Below are 23,660 nucleotides of genomic sequence, written 5' to 3' on the forward strand. Positions count from 1 at the left end.
AGCGTGCCCAGACAGGCCCTAATATGACCCTTGATCCCTGGCTGTCTGCAAGCTCAGGGATCACACTCATCTCTGATACAGACGGCTGATACACACACACACACACACACACACACTTATACACACTTATACACACACACACCCCTCCCCCAAACCGGTAGTAAACAACAACAGCGTGTCTGGGGAGGGGACAACACACGCAGCGTCATCCAGGCTGACACTGCACGCGTGTAGCATGATCTGAGAGGAGATAACGCTTCCTCATCTCGGCTCAGTCCATTAGAATACGCCCTCCCTCCCTGTGTCGCCTCACTGTTCACACTCACACTCAGCATTGCACGGTATTGAATTTCAATGGGGTTTTCCTGCATTGAATGAAAATAAAACGTGACGTTATTTCACGTCAAGCGCTCTAAAGGTGTGTTTATTTCGGGGGTTTTTTTTTATGTCTAGCTGTATTTGAACTGGTGTACTGTCCTTGCGGACCATGCTCACTGTCCTAATCGACCTCTTGTGTTGTCTTGTGTCTCCTCAGATGCCGAGGACAATATCTCCAACAGAGATACAATGACAGGATCAAGCCTCCAGCCTGAGTCCCAGGTCAGCCAGACCAGATACACTGACCTAGTGTCACTAGCCAGCCACAGTCATACATGCTACCTAACCCGACCTCTATGACTGGAAGAAGACAGAATAAGAGGACCACATCACTGTCACGATCATACTGTTCTCCAGTTGATGAAGTGTTTATGGCTGGACGGGTAAGTGGGAGTTATCACAGGATAAAGGTAAGTTCCAGAAGCTGTGTAAAGTCAAGAGGTGGCTGAAGTGTAAAATAAGACCAGCCTGGCAATATCTTGTTAAATCAGTTATATTAGATATAAATTACACATTGTGAGACCAATTTTCAAAGAGAGATTGGTTGGGACCCCAAGGGTTCCCTTTCTCCAATCCTCTCTAATTTAGAGTCAAGCATTTGAAAGTAAAGTGTTTCATTTGGTAGACATTGTGTTGCCGTTTGCATTGCAATTGTATGCCTTTGGATGTGCATCGTCACTTTATTGATTCTTCATTCTGAAAATAAACTTTTTTTTTTCATGTAAAGAACAAAATGCAAGACAGCCACAGGCTGACAATGTTTTGCGACAATACATCTCCCTAATAAAGTGAAACAAATGTTTTAAAAATTAAAAGCTGCCTCTGTTGTTTTATTTTTGTCTGAAGCATTTTATGAGTCAACATTTGTATGTCATATTTTATGTCAACAGTGAAGTTTGTCATTATTACAACAAAACCAGCATACATACCACAGGGGATTTCCAGTATGAAAGGCTGTAAGGACACATTTACCCTAGTTATTCCAATCATCTCAGCCAGTGTCTGAAGGTCTGGAGAGAAGACAGATAAACCAAGTGGCCTACATCTTTGGTGTCAATTAGGTCCCTGTGTGTGTGAGCACTAGGGGTGTTGAAGCAAGCTGCTGGAGCTGAAGAAACCGCTGGACAAATACACACACACATACACACACACACACACACACACACACACACACACACACACACACACACACACACTCACTCACTCACTCACTGCCCTTGTTTTGTGGTGATCACACCTCCTATTGTTTTCCCCCAACAGCCGGTTCAGGCGATGCCCCAATGCCCCCAGTGCGCTCCAGTGCTCTGGCTGAAATAGGCTCTCTGTCCCCCTGTTCAGGGCTCCCCAGCCCCTACCTCCCCCTGACTGGGCCTGACCTGAAATTAGGGCCAAGCGTCCATGGCCGTGACTCGGCCACCGGGACGGGAGGGGTGAACCAGGGCCCTGGCCTGAAAGAAAGAGGGAGATTATCCCATTCTGCCCAGCCAGTCAACAGTGTGGTATTGACCAGGCTATGGCCCACCCAGGGAGAGTCCAGTGAGCCATGAGATGGCCTGATATACATGCTTACTGAGCATGGCAGATTCCCCCACTCTCACCCAGGGATAAACCCCAACCGTACAAGACGCTTTTTATAAACACTGCCCTGGAGATTACAGGAGAGACCCCCCCCCCCGTTTCTCTGTCTCTTTCACACACACACACACACACACACACACACACACACACACACACACACACACACACACACACAATGGACACACATATGGACACATAAATGGACACACACACGCACACACACACACACACACACACACACACACACACACACACACACACACACACACACACACACATTGCAGCCCTATCCTCTGTCCAGGCTGCCATTAGGAGTTTGGCTAGGGTTCTTATTGTCTCTGTGCTGTGAGGCGAAGGGGGGTCATCAGAACAGACCATACCCTACACTGGCCTGCTCAATTGGTGGGAAAACACTCTGATGTGACACTCTACAACACCAACAGATTGAGTGGCATGTATGTATCCTGTTATTGACAGGGGCCCAGCTCTGACCATCACATAGTTACAATGTGCTCAGGTAAAACATTGAATACTTTACCATCACCCTTTACCCACCATTCAGAGATGAATTCTGTGCTATCATTAACAGTATTATTAAAGTGTTATTAAAGTATTATTATTATAGTTTTTTATTGTTATTATTCATAATAATTTAACAGTATTATTAAATGTGGAATTCAGCACAATACATGTTTGCTAGGGTTGTGGAGAAGTTGAGAAGTTGCGAAATTGAGAAGTTGAGAATGTCTAGAGGTTTTTACATACAAATGTCAGAATAGTAAGTGAGAGCCATACCGTGTGTCCCTTTTTGCTATGTGCTATATTTGTATACATTTTACTTAATTTGTTTTCACATTTTATTTCCATAATTTACTGCATATTGTATCTCCCTAGAATAATAGGAGAAAAAAAAACAAATTATATAATCTTTTCGATATGAAACTCTTCACACTGGAAATATTGTTTATTCCTGAATATTGTAACTCAAATAAAGAATAAAGTGGGTGAACAAACCAACCAGATCTCCCCTCTAGCCTGTAGACATCCAAATCATCCAGATGACTGTGCTACTTTGTGCTGCCTTGTAAATGACCTGCGATGACAACAAACAACCCAGCCTCGGCCAGGGCAGTAAAAGTAGGCCCATTGTCCAGCCTAAACAAATGCCCAGGGGTCAGCTAATTGTGCTGTAATTGAGGCACTGTTGTTCAGTGGTTTGTTTGTAGATTAGAGGGTTCCTAACAACCTCCAACATTACTGACACAAAGGACTTTTACTGTGGCAGAGTAGTAAACAAAGCAGGTCTGTGTCATGCATATTAACACTCAAAGCAAAGAAGAGAGTTAATAAAAAAAGGTCCTTTTGCAGTACGTTGTTAATGTAACAAGAATCCAAAATCAGTAATAAGATACATTACATACATGTGTTACTGAAATTGAGCAGCAATAAAACGTTATCATTCTCTATGCTTTACTGATGAGTGTGACAATAATTTTGGGTGGTTTGAATACATGTTTCTATGAATGATAAAGGTGAACCATACTAAGTGGGCTTACATGTTAACAAATAAAACAGTTAAAATTGATATTTTCAATGGGATGGACTAAAAAAAATGCAAAGCATTGTGCAAGTCAAGTGCAGGCTACAATTATCATACAGGGTTGTGGTTGTAGTATAAGAAATACATAGAGTACCAGGTTGTCAGGTGTAACAATATTGTTCAAGTTTTAAATGGGCTCCAATCTATCATTTTCAAAATTCCAAACTACCTGAATGTATATAATGAAATTAAACATTTTTGGATTGTAAAAGATTTAAAGGTTTGCAAATCTTTAATGCAACTCTTTTTTTTTGCATTATATATGGGTTGTTCTCTGTGGCTTGTCTTGTGTATTTCTGCTTGGATAATAAATGTTAATTTTGAGCATCCATTTTCCTTGCATGCACACCTGCCTCTGATTGGCTGAATTAGCTCACATGAGGCTGTGGAGCCTGTGCAAATAAGGAATGAGGTCTCCATGCAAAAACAGAGCTGCATGGTCCCTGAAATATTTGATAAAGGCTTTGTAGAACGTAAATAAAGCAGATACATGAATGTAACAAATACACTGTACAGAATGTAGTGATTTGTTGTGAGGCTTATGGCTGAAATCTTGGCAGTTCTTGGCTACAACAATCAGATATGACAATTCTCAATATAGAAATAATGAAATTACAACAAAGGGTACTATTCTATCATAATTATCTGTTTACTTGCAGGTCATGTTTTCTTTATGTATTTTTTTTAATATCATTGGCAAGTATTTTCTAATTTTGTAGAATCAGTGTGGAATTGACACCTTTCATATTCAACAGATTTTAAACCAGGAAAAAAATGTAACTGTATACAACAAACTGGTTTATCATTCTAAAGGCTTATTTCTCCATTTAATTTTGTTCAGTAAGAGAAGCTAAGCACAGACTCAAATGAACGGTCTCTATACAGACTAGACCAGCAACAGGAGTGTTTTACACAGTCACTGTGTTTTTATGTTACTCTTTATGCCTCAATTTGTGTTTTATTTTCCATTTAAGGTTTAAGAGAATTAAGAATAATATTTGAGCCCCATATCTGAAATAGTTTTTGGTCGTGAAATTAATTTCAACACCAATATACAGTACCTCTGCCGCCAGCCTGTGTGTGCAGTGTAGTCCAACCTGATCTTATTGCCCATATGTAAGAATGTTCCGATTTATGCCTGACTTATGTTTACGTATGCTTCACCAGGTGAATTACGACTTGCGTGGCGGCTAGGCAGTATTAGGCATTAACTTAGGGTGGTTAGGGTAAGTTGCCAGGGGAATGCATTAGCAAATATTAACATAAGAAACAAAAATTAGCAAGGGTTAGTAAAAAGTTGTGTCCCAAGGGCGAATCGAACCAGCGACGTTCGGGTTACAAGTCGGGCGGTACCCGATGCACTTCCTCCCGTCCGTGTCATGCGTTGGCAGTTCCCCTCACACGATGGAGGCATACGTAAAGCATACTTAAACATTGGTCGTTTTCTTTGGCATAAACAATCGGAACATTCGTCCGTATCTCGGGGTGAGCAGGTTGGTATATCGGGGTGAGCAGGTTGGTATCTCGGGGTGAGCAGGTTGGTATCTCGGGGTGAGCAGGTTGGTATATCGGGGTGAGCAGGTTGGTATCTCGGGGTGAGCAGGTTGGTATCGTCACCTCTCTGCATGTTGGACTTGTTGACCTAGACAAGTAATAAAAAGAGCCAAGATGGTGCAAGGGGGGAGGGGGGATGGGGGGGTGCAGGAGCTATTGAATATGGACACAGAGAGCAGAAGGTTCACAGGACCCCTGCTTTTCTCATGCAAAGTCCGTCAGACTCTCCACCCCCCCCCCACCCCCTTCAGAAAATACATGCATGTTTATAAATGGCAGAAGAGTTGTGTCCAAGGCATGTCAGTAGAGAGACATAGGGCTGTATGAGGAGACAATAGCAGAGCAGCATTAGTTCACTGTGGAGGCTGGAGGGGAGAGAGGAGAGAGGCTAGGAATGGAGGGAGAGGAGGTCAGGTTCATAGCTACTCCATCAACAACTAATTTACGAGAGGGAATGAATGCATCCTAGCTCCTTCTGTTCCCCAACACCACTAACACCCAGTGAAAGCATTCCTTAGACTTTTCATGGCCTTTACTCGACCCAAGATCTTTTCTCTCAGATGTTGGTTTGCAAAGGCAGTGGCATAAAGTTAATCTCACCTCTTTCACTCAGTGAGTTGGATGTGATTTTGTGACCAAATTGTGACGTTTCGTCGTGATATGATAAAAGGTTGGGTAGAGTGTTGTTTATGTAAGAGGCTCTGGAAAATCTTATTTTTAATCACAACATAGAGAATAAACCCCTTTGCATTTCTCATTTTGATATTGGTTTGAGCATTATCCTAAAGGTCTAAAGTAGTCTGTTCTCCTCCATTCTGTTCTCACCTGATCACCAAAGGCTGGCTGTAAGAATTGCACAGATTTTTACTGAAATGTCAAATGTTTTCTTTGGTGAAAATGACATTCAGAACAATCAAGTACAATTCCTACATTGACTCCTACTATGCAAATGAATATATTGTCCCTTGGGGCTTCAAGTTTAAGTTTGTATAGGGGCCCTTTCGAATCATGTATGTGTGTGTGTGTGTGTGTGTGTGTGTGTGTGTGTGTGTGTGTGTGTGTGTGTGTGTGTGTGTGTGTGTGTTTTTGTGTGTGTGTGTGGGGGGGGGGGTGCATAAGGAGTGTTGAGTGGGGGGGGGGGTAGATTTATGTTTGGTGTATAGTTCTCTAGAAGCAGGGAGGGAGTTTCCATTTGTGTGGGTGTGTGTGTGTGTGTGTGTGTGTGTGTGTGTGTGTGTGTGTGTGTGTGTGTGTGTGTGTGTGTGTGTGTGTGTGCCCCCTCCTCTGCACTTGGAGCGGCCGTACGGAGGCTGTATTTGATTGAGTGAAGCCCAGTGCAGTCTGAACACTCCCTCTAATGGAAGTATTGAGCCCAGCAGCTCCGTAATGCAGTGACCTCAGTGCTTTTACAATGCTGCCAGCCGATAAGTGGCAATATGCTGTATCTTATAAAATTAACAAGACGGAGGTATAGGAGAGTGGTGGGGGGGGGGTGTGGGGGGTGTGTGGGGGGGGGAGGGAGGCAGGGGTTGGGGGCGGGGGTGGTAGGGGGGGGGGGGGGGGGCGGGAGGCAGGGGTTGGTGGTGGTGGGGGGGGGGGGCAGGGGTGGGGGGGGGCAACGTCTTAGCACTTGAGAATATCGCTTGCATGAATGAAGGGGTTTACTTACTTAGCCTACTGTACCTTCATTCCTGACTGATGCTTTATTGTCGTGTATGCATTTAATTTGATATTTCTTTTGCTTTCCGTTCGTGCTTTTTTAAGGCGTTTTTTTTTTACTGGCTATTTTTTACAGGGCTATTTATGTCTCCCATAATGTCTTTTCTAGGCGTTTTAATGTGGTGGAATTTATGAAAGCTGCTGTAGGAGAGAGAAGCTTGTGAACCTGACAGAGGCTGGCTATCAAAGTGAATGCAGCGGGATTCTACCCAGCATGCCATTGGAGTGCCACAGGGTCGCCTGTGCGTTGATGGGCAGCCATATTGTCCTGTGCTGCTCTAATCTATCTTGCTGAACCTGCTTTGCTATAGACTGAAAGTTAATCATAAGGGTTTTCTACATTGTTCAATTTCACACTGCATCCATAGATATCTAAACCCGGTAATGCAGCCTGTCTCATAACTCGACGGTGTTGCAAGGGGATAGAGCCTCATCCGCAGCAGCAACCATATGTGAAATGATATCAACTTGACATGTATCCTCTGTCTTCACACATTCAAATCAGATTCATTTCTGAACAGGCTTTTATTCCTGCATACCCCCCAGCGTAACCTCCTCACCTTTCCCACACAGGAACAGTCAGTGAGGGGATAGAGGTCTGGGTGTGGATGTGTGTGAACGGCCATTGTTTGCTGTGTTCCAGCCAGGGCTTCGGTAGTAAATTATTCATGCATGATTTGAATACATGCAAATGCATCGCCGCTCTCCTCTCTTGACACAGTTCCAGGTTACCTATGGCAACCGCGCCTCCAAGAAGCATCGCTTCCTGTACCCACCCCCCCCCCCTCTTAGAAACCCACTCCTCTCTCTCTCTCTCTCTCTCTCTCTCTTTCTCTCTCTTTCTCTCTCTTTCTCTCTCTCTCTCTCTCTCTTTCTCTCTCTTTCTCTCTCTCTCTCTCTTTCTCTCTCTCTCTCTCTCTCTCTTTCTCTCTCTTGCTCTCTCTCTCTCTCTCGCTCTCTCTCTCTCTCACAGGCCACCTCCACTCATTTTATTGCCTCCTACCATTGTTCAGATTGTCGTGATACCAGGGTGGCGCGGCGGCAGACTACTGCTGGGTGGCAGGGTATCCCAGAATCCACTGTCAAGGTCAAGGGCAAAAGGAGGGTGGCGGCAGGAAGCAGGATCTCCTCTCCAGTCAACCAGGCTGTCAGGAATCAAGATCAGACAGACACACAGACAGACACACACACCCACTGGTGTGTAACATTACAGTCCACTGAAGGGGCCGCGATGGTGATGCTATCACTGTAGAACGGGTACAAAAAACAACCTCCTCAACCGTACTTTGACGTTCACACACAGCATATCCGCAGTCGACATAGCGGACCCGTTAAGACAAAACCACTCCTCTCCTTTTGAGTCATGGCAGTGTACACTGAAGCATTATGCATCAATCGAATAAAAGATCGCATAGACATCTGACTCAGAGACGTGTTTGATGAATGGCTCCAGAGAAGGCATTGCTTAGCAGTAAAAAAAAAAATGTACTAACATTTGTGGTGAAAGGATACAGATTTCATTTGTCTGGAATGTCTGGGGTACTGACATTTATAATAATAATTAAAAAAAAAAAACGAATTGCCTAAATAACCTGGTTTTGGAGCATCTCTGTCCTCAACTGTTCAGTGTCAGTCCAGCTCATCTCTCACAGGGTGTAATTATGGTCTCCAGGGACCTTGCTAGTTGACTCATCATTTGCTAAGCTTTGAACAAGAGTGTAGAGAAAGAAACTCAAGGGTGATATATAAATATCTGTGAAATGGAGCATTGAGGCTAAACTGAAATACTGTCACTCTTCTGTATTTAAAAAATGGATTTGCATTAAGAAGGTGATATCTTTCTCAATTGAAAGTTTTTAAAATATATATTTTCATGATATGTGCTTAGCAACTGTGGTTTGTTGACATACATATGTGTCTATCCAGCCCATAACCTTGTGTTTTCTTCATGGATAAAAAAAATCATAAAGAATAAATCACTTCTTTTATAGAGGAGTATGAAACAGCAAGTGGTGTGGTGTCTGATGAATTGCAATGAGCTACACTGCACACTGTAAAATCACTTATTACAAAGCACAAAGATGTGACTGTAGTAATCATGTGGGCCTAAGCCTATACCAAACCCCAGTGACCACAGTGTGAGGGTCAAGTTCAGGGCAGGGTGAATGAGACTGTGATCAGAGCCTTAACTCACCTCCATTAGGGGCCAAGCTTAGAGGTTCACTAGGAGCTACTGCCACCTAGTGGTGCTTCATACACCATCCAGGCAGGGGTTTATTCCATTTCATATCTGTGAATTTAGGAGATTAACTGAAAATTAAAATCTATTGAAAAGTATGACTTATTTGTTTTGATGCTTGAATTGGAATTATGTTTCATCTACAGAATTGAAAAGTGATTGCATGAACTCAAGTCACACCATGAGCTCAAAGCCTTTTGTTCCAATGCCAAAAAGAAAGTAGCTGGTCCTACCCAGCAAGAACAGTGACCCTCTTAAAAATCTACTCTACAATTAAAGATGATTTTGTACATAGACAATTTGATTAAAGTGTCTACCATAAATGAGAACTATTCAGCCCATTAGTAGTCTCTGTCGTCCCACCTATGGCGTTTACCTATCACATGGCACCCCCTTGTGGACAAATAGAGACACTGTTTGATGTTACGATAAACCTTTATTTCATGTAGTCATTTGCTTAATAGTGACAGTAGTATACATGAATTCATTGAAAATATTGCACTTTGACATCTAGTCCAGTGAGTTTGATTGATGGTTATTACACTGTACTCTGACTCCCAGAAGTAAGTGCTTTGGCATATCAAGATTATACAGTGAACAACAGTCTATCAAGAAGCGATTAAACAAATATGACAAACAATAGACCCGCAATAATAAGAGTAGTGATAGCTGAAAGGGTATCTTATTCATTTTAAAATAGAAAATTATTATTAATTATTATTATTAATTACATTTAGTGGACACATTTTAGATCAAAGTTCAGTTAGACACAATTATACTTATAATTATACAATTATACACAATTATACAATACCTCAAAGTTATACACGGAGCAGTGAAACTGTGCAGTCCTGCTGACATTAATTCTGATCTACATTCATTTCCATTCCACTTTGGCACAATATAAAATGGACATTTAACCGTCAGAATCCAGCAACAAGCTCTTTGGAACGGGGATACACACCCTTCACCCACCAGCTGTCATAGCAAACTGTTTAAAACAACATCTGAGTGTGTCACTATTTCTCACAGCAAGGCGCACTGGGTGACTCATCAAATGCTATTATACTTAGTCATCTTAATTTCAGTTAGTCTGAAATGATTACATGAAATAATCCAAAAAGAAAGCAGCAATGTATGGTTGAAAATAAAAAGGTTAGGTTTATAATAGAAATGTGTGTCACAAAATGTGTAAAAACTTCCCGCCATCAGCACTGAAATAAACTCAATATAGCATAACATGATGTGCGTAATAAGGGTGACATCCTAACTCGAGGTCCGTGCGTGTAACTCCGACATTCGCGTAAATCTTTCATTGATGTCAATAAGAATTATGCGCGATGATTAGATTTACACTCGTGGATGTCGAGTCAGGATTCCACCCTGTTAGCACATAAGATGATAAAATACTCAGCTAAAATGAACCCATCATAGAGCTCCCCCTCTCTGAATATTTCCAGAACCAGGGCCCAGTGCCACTACCAATATGACACCATGACCCAGCAAATTAAAAAAAAAAAAAAAAAAAGAAAAAAAAAAAAGAAAACAGACTGAAAATCAAATAAAAGGTCATTCACACCTCACATCTCAACCTCCGGCACACATCAACCTCTGAGGACACTGATTTCTGCCTAACGCACATACCTCCACCATTAACAACAGAGGTGAGAGCAGGACTAGCTGTGCGTTTTTAAACTGTGTTGCAGAAGCTGTGCGCATAACGAAGGTCTGTCTCTCTGCCCACATACACTAATTTGAATCCCCAAAATGCAGAGCGCAAAGAATCCACGTTGTGATTGACTGGACGTGTAGGTTTATTATTGCCTCTCTTGTCCCTGTGAGTAACTACCATTGTAGTCCCAATGCTGAGCTCCTCCTCTGGCGACCCCTGGTGGTTAGTGAGTGAAGTAGCCGAGCTGGTGCAGCTTGTGCAGGAGGTTATGGGTGAGGTCAAAGGTGCTAAAGCTGACGCCCACGGCGATGGGTCCTTTGATCCAGTTCATGCTGAGGCCCTTGTAGAGTCCCCGCACCACACCCTCATTCATCGCAATCTGCTTCAGGGCGCTCAGGACCGAGTCGTATGATTTGCCCGTTACTCCGGCAGTCTGCATGCGCCGGCGAACCACGTCCAGCGGGTAAGATGCCGACTGGCCAATCAGGCCTGCGCATGCCCCGAACGCAAGACGCTCGTAGTAGTATGGCTGTGATCTCCTGCTCCTCTCTGAAAAGGGGGAATAAAGATGGACATAAGGAGAGAGAGAGAAGGAGAGAGATAAGAGAGAGAGAGAAGGAGATAGATAAGAGAGAGAGAGAGTCGAAAGTCTGAGTGACATTCCCTGAATAGATGATCGGATAATAGGCTTTTTTTCTACGACTAAGATAATAAGCTCAACACTTAGTTTTAATAGTTGACGAGACGCAGTACCTGCGTGTAGTTTCTTGAGGGTCTCGTATGTGAAGAAAGTGAGGCCTGCGTATGGAACCACTCCCAGGATGGTCGGTGTGAAACCTCTGTACAGGGTCTTAAAGCCCTCTTCCTGAGTGATGCGGACAAACACATGCATGATGTTGCTGTACCTGTGGGCGAGAGATATGTAAAATGTATGACTTTCACATGAATTATTGTCTCATCATCAACAGTACAGTTGGTTAAAATGTGCAGATGTCAACATTCTCAGGTATCCAGTGCCTACATTTGTCTTGGAGTCACTGCCATCCTGGCTCTGACCATGTCCAGGGGGTAGGTGAGCATGGCAGCCGTGGTGCCCGCTAGCGATCCTGCCACTAACCGTGGGAAGGGGGGAAGTGCCCTGAAACAGACAGACACGATATCATCAACTATATGGACGTCCATGAGAAGACGGCGATTGTGCGGGCAAATCTAAAAGTGAACATTCCGAAGATCTATTGCTAGTGGAACATTCAAGACCCGCAGAATTCCAAAATTGAGTGTTACAGGTTTTATGTCACTGTATAGGCGAGAAGAATACGGGTTCTGTCGGGACTGTGGAAGTGAATGCAGAGGTGCCTCAGGATACACTTTGAATTATATGTTAATGATGTGACAGGTGGTCAGGTCAGGTGGTCAACAATTTCTGGGCCCTAGTCATTGGGCAGATTTATTTCCACATTGGTCCGGGACAGAATGCTGATGATAAAGACAGATGAACCATGTCAGTGCAACTCCCGTTTCCAATAAATAAAACAAGTGTATTCCTGTGCAACTCGGCTGTACTCCTTTTGTGGAACCTGGGAAATCCACTCTCCATTTATCAAGCCGATGCACCCGGAAAAATCAACAGTACAGTTCAGATACAGTACAGTATCAGAGCATAAGAGTACATCTCGGTCATTCCCATGTTAGTACAACTATGTTTTTTCCATACAGAATAATAAATAATACTGTCATTTAGCTGACGCTTTTATCCAAAGCAACTTACATTGCAGTGAGTGCATTCATTTTTCAGTATATATGGTCCCAGCGGGAATCGAACCCACAACCTAAGCATTGTTAGCGCCGTGCTCTACCAGCTGAGCCACAGAGGACCATAGAGGACAGGTGACCATAGAGGAGCAGGCCACTCACTTTCCCTGCAAGCCGTAGTAATCCCCGAGCAGTCTCTTGTACTGGTCGTGGGAACAGAACTGGATGGCAGCGTAGGGGATGACCCGCACCATGGTGGCAGAGTTGCCCCTCCACAAGCTGAGGAAGCCGTCCTTCATATAGGTGCCGTAGATCAGCCGGAAGGCTTCCTAGGGACACAACACACAACACACTCATTACTACATTCCCAATATAGCTGCCTCTGATATTTTTTTAGCAATGCTTTGAGTAATTCTGCTTCAGATACAATACATATAAGCAACACACACTCAACAGTAATTTCCATAAATCCTGCCCTGTCAGCCTATTGGATTTGGATACAGTGTCTTTCTCCTATTCAATGCAATTGATCTAATAGAGATTTGAAATGCACTCACCTTAGCAGAGAATCTGTTTGATGACACTGAGGTATGGGGGTAAACATTTGCATTAGAGCAGATATGTTAGATTAGTTAGATTAAAAGTTAGATTTAAAAAGCTGGTAGGATGAACACTTCAAGTAAAATAAACAGTTACAGCACAATCAATCCAATTCACAGAAAGACTATCCAGGTTCTACATTCAGAATGCCTGGGAGGAGAGTGAACTTACCTTGGAAGATGATCTTGGTTCTGTCCAGTGGAGCTATGACAGTCTTGGCCACAGCACCAGCGAAAGCTCCACACAGCAGGGAATTCAGCACGGTCCATCTCTGCCTGAAGTCCTGCAAACGTAGACACACTCAACCTCTGAAGTGATACTATACAAAAACAGTCATTTCTAAATCATCAGTCAAAAACATGCTCACAAAAACATGGTGGCCTTAGTTAGCCCTCTATTCCATTTGTGTACAAACTCCAAGGCCCATAGGTTAAAAAGCATCGCCCTATCTACAGTGCTATCATGCCTAGCTATCCTGATTTGACCTCAATACTGCAATTGAGAGGGAGAGAGATAAAACCTGGTTGGAAATGTTGATACCAGCTATGGTATGTGAAGTAAGATATAGTTGGACCTAATCAACTCCCTGACTGATAAGATGTGTTTGATAGTCTATTGCTATCAGAGTAGTCATGGGGGACTGCAAGCAGGCCAGCAGCAACAGGAGGGAAGAAAGGCTCTCTGTTTTGATTGTGACCCACTTGTGTAGCTCTCTGAAGCGCTCAGGCTTTCATGAGGAATTTACAAAACAAAGGTTGTTGTTACCAACGACTTGGCACTGTAGAAAAATAAACACTGAGACACCACACACACACACGAGACTTGCTTAATACTCCACTCTGACCCCATTACCCATAAAGCTCTCCCTACCCTAGACAAACTTCCTGCTCTGTTAACCATAGGTGTAGCCTCAGCTGATTGGTTCTGGCCTTTGCCTGCTATTTACAGCTCTGCTGAGGCATGTTCTCGAAAGCAACACTGTATTCGGGGCAACCCTAGTGAGGGAGGGAGGGAGGGAGGGAGGGAAGGGACTCACGTCATGGAGGGGACTCACTTTGGCTTGAGTGGAGGGTGGGAGAGATAACACTGCATTTTGGGGCACTGGCAGTGTTCTCCGCTGGTCCTGCACTCTATGGGTCATGAATGCCCTTGACAACAACCCAGTCAGTCAGTCGGTCTGTTTGTCAACAACACAGCAGTCAACCACTGCAGGAGAGAGAAACAAGTGATTAAACCAAACCTCCCACATGCTCTCAGTCATTCTTCTTCTTCATTTACTCTGGGATATTATGCTGCATTGGAAATTGCATACCCCATGTTGGTAAACATAGTTAGCCTATCAGTCATTATGACTTCATCCATAATGAACACATACTGTAATTTCTCGGTACTGACAAATGCAGTTTTCTATATATATATATATATATATATATATATATATATATATATATATATATATATATATATATATAGACAGATCATAATGATTGGAACTATCAAATCAATCAAATTAATTGTTGGTGCAAAACAGTAAACATTGCTGCGCATCACAGGGTAAACAAACAAATGCAAGTGCGTATATCATGCACATTCATTGCGAATTCGACCATAATTTCCTCACCTTTGGGCTTCAATGTGCGTGTAATTGCAAATCCAGGCTGTCAATCTCGACCAATGTTTCTCATTCAACAGTCAACTCCTCTGCCTTCTTCCCAAATCGGATGACACATTGCTGTTTGTTTGCTGTCGCTATCAAGGGTCAGTGCGGTCTTGCGACACAGCTCCGTATTTCACACTGTAGACGATTTCTACAAACGTGATTGAAAACGGCAGGTGTCAAAACTTCGAACAGTGAAGGTGGACTATATTTAGGTGTTGTCTGTCTAAAAATTCTTCTCTGAGTTGACGCACACTGGCTTTCAAGGGTTTATCGAAATTGAGGGCACATACGCTTGTATTTTGAACTACAAATCCCATCCATGTATTCACAGCAAAGATCGTTGTTCCAATGAAATCACGCGAGGGCGACACAGCGCCGAGTACTTGTTGTTGTTATCGGGAAAATGGCGTCAAATGTAGAGGCCCCGGAATCTTGGTACCTCGCCCTTCTGGGCTTTGCAGAACATTTCCGAACTTCGAGTCCACCAAAAATTCGTCTATGTGTGCATTGTCTTCAAGCTGTTTTCCAGTTTAAGCCTCCGCAAAGGGTTGAGGCCAGAACGCATCTTCAACTCGGCTCGGTGCTCTATCATCACACCAAGAACAGCGAGCTCGCGCGGAGCCACCTGGAGAAAGCGGTGAGGGAGAGTTTGGGAAAGAGCGAGGATGGAGAGAGAGAGATGTGTGACGGCCGAGGCCCGCAGGGGGATCATGAAGAAGCAGTCACGCTAGCCACTAGAGCAGAAAACTTTCTTGCAAAAAAATAAATGAGGATACAAAAAAAACTGTAATTATGACAGGCCTATGTCTTACTCTTACTCCCTCTTGCTACTTTCACTGTTTCATTATAGCCAATTTCTATAACGTTCAACACTTTAGTTACCATCACAAGTTGGTTGCCAGTGGATTGTTATTGTGTGGGAATTTTACTTTGTGTCACTAAATGTTTCTTTCTTCTCTTTTCAGTGGTTTATATCGCAACAAGTATCCTTTCAAATTCTCCGGTCTCTACCCAGAACTTGCTATATTGTTAAACTCTGCAGAACATAGTTATTTTGGTCTTTCTAATGTGTTTCAGCACAGATCGATAGCAAGTGACCTACAGTTAGTACAGTACAGTGATCATTCATGTCAGTGGAGTTATTTCCTTCACCTCCGTGTGTCAGATTCCTCAGTTTGAAGATGTCAAATTTGAGGCGGCCAGTCTGTTATCAGAACTCTACTGCCAACAGGTAATGATGCTTTTGTATGGCTTGTTTCACCCCATTGGTGGTACTGGTGGAAGCTTGCATTACACCTATTTGAGCATTCAACTCGTTTAGCCTGTAAACATTTTACAGCTGTATTTGATAGAAATTGTTCAATCATCTCAAGATTCAAGATTCTTTATTTGTCACGTGCATACAAGTATGCAGTGAAATGCAAAAGTGACAGTGCCACAGAGTGCAAACAATAAATTAAAAATAAATAGAATATAAACAGCAATGTAAGCAATGTACATAATGGAATGACTATATGCAATGGCATTGACAGGTTGTCAGTTATTTACAGTGAAAGATGAGTCTGCAATGGGTAGTTATGTGTGTGCGTATGTGTTATGATGTCAGTGAGTGTGTGAGTGACTTGAGGGGGACACTGAGGGAAGAAACTCAGTCTTAATCTGTGACTAGGAGGAGTAACAGTTTATTTAGTTTTGGAACCTGCTTTTGTGGAAGTATAATGTTGAGTGGGTTTTATGTTGTGATTATCGGTTTACAGAATCTGGTGGATTCTGCAAAGCCCTTACTGCGTAAGGCGATCCAGATATCTCAGCAAACCCCGTACTGGCACTGCCGACTGCTGTTCCAACTAGCGGTATGTCATGTTGTAATGCCCACACAGACACAGCATCAGGACAGATTACGCACTTTGAGGTCTTGTCCGTAAAATCTAAAGATTTTTTTCTCTGGTGAAATGTATGATTAATAGTCTACTACATTTAGTGATTTCTTTTTTTTTACTTTTGGAGCTGGAATTAAGATTTTTTTAGTCATAGGCACATGACACATGACATTGAATTTAATGTCAATTGAATTGTTTCTATCAGCAACTGCACACCCTGGAGAAAGACCTTGTGTCTGCCTGTGACCTCCTGGGCGTTGGCGCTGAGTATGCAAGAGTTGTGGGCTCGGAATACACCAGGTGCTGTAACCTACTCTTCAGTATTGACATTTTTTTTAATGCTCACATTGATTCCTCTCTGAAATACAAGTGATGTTATTAAACATGTCCTTCAATGGACTTCCCATTTCTCTGCAGTAATTAATTGCATGTTTCTGTGTGCTTTCAACAGAGCGTTGTTTCTCCTGAGTAAAGGAATGGTGAGTCTGTTCTCAGCAGCTCTTTCTTTGCGTACATCGCAATTTTGTTTGTCCTGATCTGATTGTTGTGTCGTTGGAGTTGTCGTAAGGATCCACGGTTGTCTTGAGTGTGACGTTGTCTTAAGTATGGCGTATTGTAATGGCATGTGAATAAAACAGTGATTTATCCATTCTGCCTTTGTGTCTCCTCCACCTCAGCTCCTACTGATGGAGAGGAAGCTCGGCGAGGTGCATCCTTTGCTTACACTGTGTGGGACGATCGTGGAGAACTGGCAGGGAAACCCCATTCAGAAGGAGTCTCTCCGGGTCTTCTTCCTGGTGCTGCAGGTCACACACTACCTGGACGCTGGACAGGTGAACAGGGTCAAGAGACAAATTCTCTCTTAGTAGGAACTGGTATTACAGGACTCGTCGTTACGTGAACATGTTAGGACACATTGATTTTGTAGGGTGCAACAGCTGAAACTTTTTCTTTTTCTTCTCCTTTTCCTTTTTCTTATTTTGTCTGCAGGTAAAGAGTGTGAAGCCGTGTTTGAAACAGCTGCAGCAGTGCATCCAGACCATCTCCACACTCCACGATGACGAGATTCTGCCCAGCAACCCAGCGGACCTCTTCCATTGGCTGCCCAAAGAGCACATGTGTGTGCTCGTCTACCTGGTGAGCCACACCCTCTCCCTTTGTACCTGCAGCTCTCAAAACAAGAAAGAATGACTAGACTCATTCAATTAAACTCCCCCATTGCACAGGATGAGCAGCATTTGCATGTTTTCAACCATTCCACTGGTCATAGAGTGCAACCCCACCCACCCGGTGAACTGGGTGAGCTAAATTGAACGCACCTATACTGTCCCGCTACGAATCCCAATGCACTGTGGAGCAATGTGGCGCTCGGGTAATTCATGCGAGTAAAAACCGTGTGGTGCATGTTGCAGGTGACAGTCATGCACTCCATGCAAGCTGGGTATTTGGAGAAGGCACAGAAGTACACAGACAAAGCGCTCATGCAGCTTGAGAAACTAAAAAGTAAGTCCTTCCAACCCCGCATATCTTTCCTTTTCTGTGCATTACTGTGAAGAACGTCTGTTCAATTCAGCCGTCACGTCTGTTTAGTTCAGCTATTACTCAGTGTGTCTGAAATGCTTTGTGTTCTCGTCCCCCTGTTGTTTCAGTGCTAGATTGCAGCCCCATCCTCTCCACGTTTCAAGTTATTCTGCTGGAGCACATTATCATGTGTCGGCTAGTCACTGGTCACAAGGCTACTGCATTACAAGAGGTAGGCTGATGTGGAGGGACATTATGACTGTGACTGTCTATTTCTGTCTATATTCAACGCATCAACTTCTCTTTTCATCTGAAATGAAGCATTCTTGTAAATGAGATCACCACATGAAATAAGTCAAGCACTTATAAACTTCCAGGAACCTGTTAGCATAGTTTGGTCCTCTGTGGCTCAGTTGGCAGAGCGTGGCGCTAACAACGCTTAGGTTGTGGGTTCGATTCCCACTGGGATCAAATATACTGAAAAATGTATGCACTCACTGCAATGTAAGTCACTTTGGAAAAAAGCTAAATGGCATATATATTATTATATATTATAGTTTGGTGACATGTCCATGGACAGTTGAGGTGGGAGCGATATGAGGAGCAGCAGCATTTCCTTAATGAGGACATTACTTTCTCTCCCCCTCTATCCCAGATCTCTCAGGTCTGCCAGCTGTGCCAGCAGTCCCCCAGGTTATTCACCAATCACGCTGCCCAACTCCACACTTTATTAGTGAGTATTTTAAACCTCCACACACCCAGAAGACATACCCTCAATACTCTTACCCTGAATTACACAGAGACGGGGGGACGGGGGGACGGGGGGGGATGGGAGAGGGGTGGTGAGTGAGTAACCCCTATATTTAAAACTGTTAACTTATAACTTTGCTCTTGTTGTGCTGTCCTGCTTTATTCTCCAGGGTCTTTATTGCATCTCTGTGAACTGTATGGACAATGCGGAGGCCCAGTTCACCACTGCTCTGCGGGTGAGTTTATATGACGTGTGTGTGTGTGTGTGTGTGTGTGTGTGTGTGTGTGTGTGTGTGTGTGTGTGTGTGTGTGTGTGTGTGTGTGTGTGTGTGTGTGTGTGTGTGTGTGTGTGTGTGTGTGTGTGTGTGTGTGTGTGTGTGTGTGTGTGTGTGTGTGTGTGTGTGTGTGTGTGTGTGTGTGTGTGTGTGCGCGTTAATGTTGTGCATTCCTATTTCAGCTCACAACACACCAGGAGCTTTGGACGTTTATTGTGACAAACCTGGCTAGTGTTTACATCAGGGAAGGAACCAGACATCAGGAGGTCAGTTCACACCTTCTCACCATCCATCTTTACCGAACCGATAGCATAATGCAATATGCAAACCCCCTTGATGGTAATGATCAACTTTATTTGTGTAGCACCTTTCGATGCATTGTAGTCCAAAGTGCTTTACAAATTACTTTCTTGCCAATCTCTCTATAGCTCTACAGTCTCCTTGAAAGGATAAACCCAGACCACAATTTCCCTGTGAGGTATGTGCAGTAAAAATAGGACATAAAACAAGTTTGCGTAATTTTAGATAAGTAATTTCCTCACAAAGTATATTTGAAACACATTCTCAGAACCAGTTATTATCAGTGGGCATTACATCTGAGGACACAGTATGCGGCTATTGGTGAAATAAAATGTGTTGACTTGAGCTGACAGACACATGTTTGTGGTTGTGTTCCAGCTCACACTGTCTCCGCGCTGCAGCCTTCTACATCAGAGGACTTCTGTCCTTCTTCCAAGGACGTTACAACGAGGCCAAGTGAGTTTTCTCCCCATCTCCTATTGGACGTGGGCGGTTGAATTAATGATGCCAGAAAAAGTCTTCAAGTGTTCTGTGGGAAACATTTAGCGGTGGTTTTCCCTGGGATAATCAAAAAGTATTTCCCCGAACACATTTCCCCGACTGATTTCCATTAAATATGCTTTTTGGTCCCGGAGTAGGCTTAATGTGGATCCAAGAAACCAGTCCTTAATGACTTTCTCGTTGCAGACGGTTCCTCAGAGAAACTTTGAAGATGTCCAATGCTGAAGACCTGAACAGACTGACAGCCTGCTCACTGGTTCTCCTTGGCCACATTTTCTACGTGCTGGGGAACCACAGGGTAAGATTACTCCACTATATGACCCACAAATGCTTCAATGCTTTGGCTGCAATATCTTCCCTGTCCCCATATGAACTCTTCTGTCCATGAACTGTATTTCCCCCCTGTATTATAGTGTAACACAGAACCTGCAATGGCCGCACACCTGCTCTTGCCACATATACTGACACATTTTGTGCTTCTATCTTGCCTGATAAGATGCCTCTTTTTTTCCTTCAGGAAAGCAACAATATGGTGGTTCCAGCAATGCAGCTGGCGAGCAAGATCCCTGACATGTCTGTCCAGCTGTGGTCTTCTGCCCTGTTGAAAGGTCCGTCTCTCCCTGTCTACAATGTCACTGTGTTGGGATAGAGCTTGAATGAGGAACATGCTAACGTAACTGCTACACCGGGATGCAGCGTGCGCAATCCGTGAAGTAGCCGTCAGCGCGGTTTATCAGCTTGTTTTTTCAAACGGGTACCGCTATTGTATTTGTGTACTGTTAATATCAATGTTTCTACATTATAACACTGTGAAGCTGGGTGAATATGTAGTTACACCTGTAGTGTAGCAGACCTTTAAGTCATGCAGGCTTGGATGGAAGTTTCATGAGCGTCTCTTGTTGCAGATCTGAACAAGGCCCTGGGGAACACCATCGACGCCCATGAAGCAGCTCAGATGCACCAGAACTTCTCCCAGCAGCTTCTCCAGGACCACATCGCAGCCTGCAGCCTTCCCGAGCACAACCTCATCAGTGTGAGTGCCGTCCTTCCCCGTGTCCTTTTTCTTAAGCAGTTGCTGTGTAAAGTCAGAATAAAGTTGTGTATTTTGTAGGGCTGTCGCTGAATGTTTAATTAGATATAATCTTTCTTGGCTGTGTGTGTGATACCTCGCAGCGCCTACTACTCTCTCCGCTGCGGGGAGCCTTCTCTTGTGGCGCGCTTACACATTACACATCACACAACACGAGCAACAGCAGCAAGATCTGGCTCAGTTCTGAAAATGTATTCTATAAATAAAAATAGAATGTAGTGTTAGGTTGTTCTGTCTCGTCCGTCTGCCTCTCTCTCTCTCCCTCTCTCTCTCTCTCTCTCTCACATACACTATCTATGTGTCTCCGATTTGTGATCTGATTTGTCTTCCTCTCTCTCTCTCTCTCTTTCCTCCGTGACAGTGGACTGACGGCCCGCCACCTGTGCAGTTTCAAGCCCAGAACGGCCCAACAACCAGCCTCGCCAGCCTGCTATGAGTATCCGGGCCATGGTACATGTGTGTGAAAGAGGGACGGCCAATCCCAAATGTACCCCCTAGCCCTTACCCCCCCCCCCCTCCCCCCCATGCACTCTTGAGATCTGACAGGATTGACTATGTATAGCTATATGGTAATACCTTCTTCCCCAGTGATAGGCTAGGTGGAATTGTCGCCCCTTTGCTTACACCTATCCAATCCTTGTAGATATCCACAAGTGGGTGAGCAGTAGGGGACTAGCTGTCCATTTGGCATTGGACGAGAGGGAGACACCATGGCGGCACACACAAGGGCTCCTTTGCCTCAAAGATGTCTAGAATTCTTTTGAGTTCAACCAATGTTTATTTCCCTCATAGGAAAATTAGAGGGGGAGTTGAAAAACAAACTGTAGCCGCATTATAGAATTAATTTATTAATGTTGATATTTTTGTAACTGTTGATAAAGATTTTACAGCTTGGTTTACTTTTGTATGAATGCTCTTTTTCTTTATGCATGGATGTTACTGATATTGATTCCCTATACAATTGTTGCTGAACCAATTGCTGAAGATTTTCACAGCTAGACACGTTTTTGTAGCATCATGACTAGACTAGAGACACTTTGATCACTTTTCCTGTTTTCTTAAAAGAACTAGTAACATGTTTTCAAGTTTTGCCTTGAATGTGAAATTGGCAGTGTTGAACTCGGAAGGTCTACATTTCTCAAGAGCAGTACACACACATGAATTTATGTCCATCAGTTGCAGTTACTTAACAGACCAGCAGATGGCCCTGTTGAGCAATATTTTGATAAACCTGCTTTGAGACAGTGAAGTTTTTGTAATGTCAGATACCATGTGCCCTTTTAAAATATATCAGACTGTCAAACTATTTTGAAATTGTTTATATGAATTCTAGTTCATGTATTTAGTTCCACAGATCATGGAGTTTGACATTTTGAAACATACAAGAATGTTAAGATTAAAAAAGTAAACCTATTACATTTTGTAATATTTTTATTTTTATTTACAGCTCTGCTTAAGGGTTTTCTTTACAATATATTTGTATAGATATTGAACTTGCTAAACCTTTATTGTACAGTGACATTTTATAAACTAAATGTAGTCAAGTGTGTAATGTATTTTTAACTATCCCATGTAGAAATCAAACTCAATGCTTATTTAAGTCAATCTGTATGGACGCAACAAAAGCTTGAGTACTTGCCATATTCTATCCCAATGCCTACATTTTTATTGCCTATATTATTTTTTGATTTCTTTTTGAATAAAAGTCAAATAAATGTGGTTATTTGCAAGCAAATTGTCAGTGTTTAATGTCAGTTAGTGCACTAATATTTACTTCACCTACAGTGTACAGAGTTGATCACTATCATGTTGCGTTAAAGCACACAGAGTGCTTTTGTATACATCAATGGACATCATGTACAATGACTCGACGCCTCCCATAGACCTAATGTGTTTATTACCCTTAGGATAACTTTGTTTCAGGAAATGGTCATGAATAAATAATAAGCCAATATGTAGTGTAAGACTTGTGGGTTCAATACAAGATGTTGTCTTAAGGACAGCGCCACTGGAAAGAGAGTCATACATATCATTAACACAGGCATTGTTTGAAGGGGTAAACACTCAATGAAACACTCAAACAATGACATAGCTACTATTACCACTTACGTCTATCTGATCTATACCAAGTGTCTAGAAGTGTCTATGAGCCAGGGGTCCGTTTGTTATTGAGAAGAAAATAATGCTTCTGGATGGTGAATTACTGCAGGGGTAATTACCCTGATGTTGTTATTGCAGTCATGGTTGTCACATGACCTGGACCATGACCACATGACCTGCCTTTGTGACCACTCAGCTATGCATCTGTCATGGCTGTAACCTTCCTTTGATATGACCACCACACTCAACAAGTTTGCTTTAATTGCTGGGGGTAGGGGATGCAAAGGTCACCCAACAAACAAAAAACATCTTATACCCTCCAGTCTCTTTTGCTTATGTACAGTATGCCATTTTGGAGAGTAAAACAAGTTGTTGGAGTTTGGGTATGCTGAAAAGTACTGTGGGGCAGTGATGCTTGTAAGGTGATAAGTGTCAGCATAAACAGTGCAGAAAGAAGATGCTTCCTGCCAAATAGTGAGTCCTGGTGATCG

General features: G+C 43.1%; 2 protein-coding genes across 4 annotated transcripts; one reads left to right on the forward strand and one right to left on the reverse strand.

Annotated features, from left to right (window-relative positions):
* Positions 1-9,537: 9,537 nt before the first annotated feature.
* On the reverse strand, positions 9,538-14,797 carry LOC310805957 (mitochondrial coenzyme A transporter SLC25A42-like). 2 transcript variants are annotated; one of them, XM_083671856.1, is made up of 8 exons: positions 14,714-14,797; positions 14,147-14,298; positions 13,264-13,375; positions 13,050-13,075; positions 12,655-12,821; positions 11,762-11,878; positions 11,494-11,645; positions 9,538-11,289 (listed from the first exon to the last, which is right to left on the reverse strand). In XM_083671856.1, exons 2-8 carry the CDS (start codon positions 14,231-14,233, stop codon positions 10,964-10,966), a joined length of 987 nt encoding a protein of 328 aa, XP_083527982.1. In that variant the 5' UTR covers positions 14,234-14,298; positions 14,714-14,797; the 3' UTR covers positions 9,538-10,963. The 2 variants fall into 2 exon arrangements, with proteins under 2 accessions (XP_083527982.1, XP_083527981.1); XM_083671855.1 differs by having other exon boundaries at positions 14,129-14,298.
* A 290-nt stretch (positions 14,798-15,087) lies between these two features.
* LOC310805956 (MAU2 chromatid cohesion factor homolog) lies at positions 15,088-22,795 on the forward strand. Of its 2 annotated transcripts, XM_083671854.1 has the most exons (20): positions 15,088-15,389; positions 15,718-15,735; positions 15,918-15,983; positions 16,510-16,605; positions 16,838-16,932; positions 17,084-17,111; positions 17,310-17,465; positions 17,623-17,769; positions 18,045-18,135; positions 18,282-18,385; positions 18,809-18,886; positions 19,074-19,139; positions 19,361-19,444; positions 19,607-19,656; positions 19,857-19,934; positions 20,166-20,277; positions 20,497-20,587; positions 20,885-21,012; positions 21,431-21,519; positions 21,713-22,795. In XM_083671854.1, the coding sequence occupies exons 1-19, from the start codon at positions 15,156-15,158 to the stop codon at positions 21,503-21,505; spliced, it is 1,797 nt and encodes a 598-aa protein (XP_083527980.1). In that variant the 5' UTR covers positions 15,088-15,155; the 3' UTR covers positions 21,506-21,519; positions 21,713-22,795. The 2 variants fall into 2 exon arrangements, with proteins under 2 accessions (XP_083527980.1, XP_083527979.1); XM_083671853.1 differs by having other exon boundaries at positions 21,431-22,795.
* Positions 22,796-23,660: the final 865 nt, after the last annotated feature.

This window comes from Argentina silus, assembly GCF_951799395.1.
Source record: "Argentina silus genome assembly, chromosome: 6".
In the NCBI taxonomy this organism is placed as follows: Eukaryota; Metazoa; Chordata; class Actinopteri; order Argentiniformes; family Argentinidae; genus Argentina; species Argentina silus.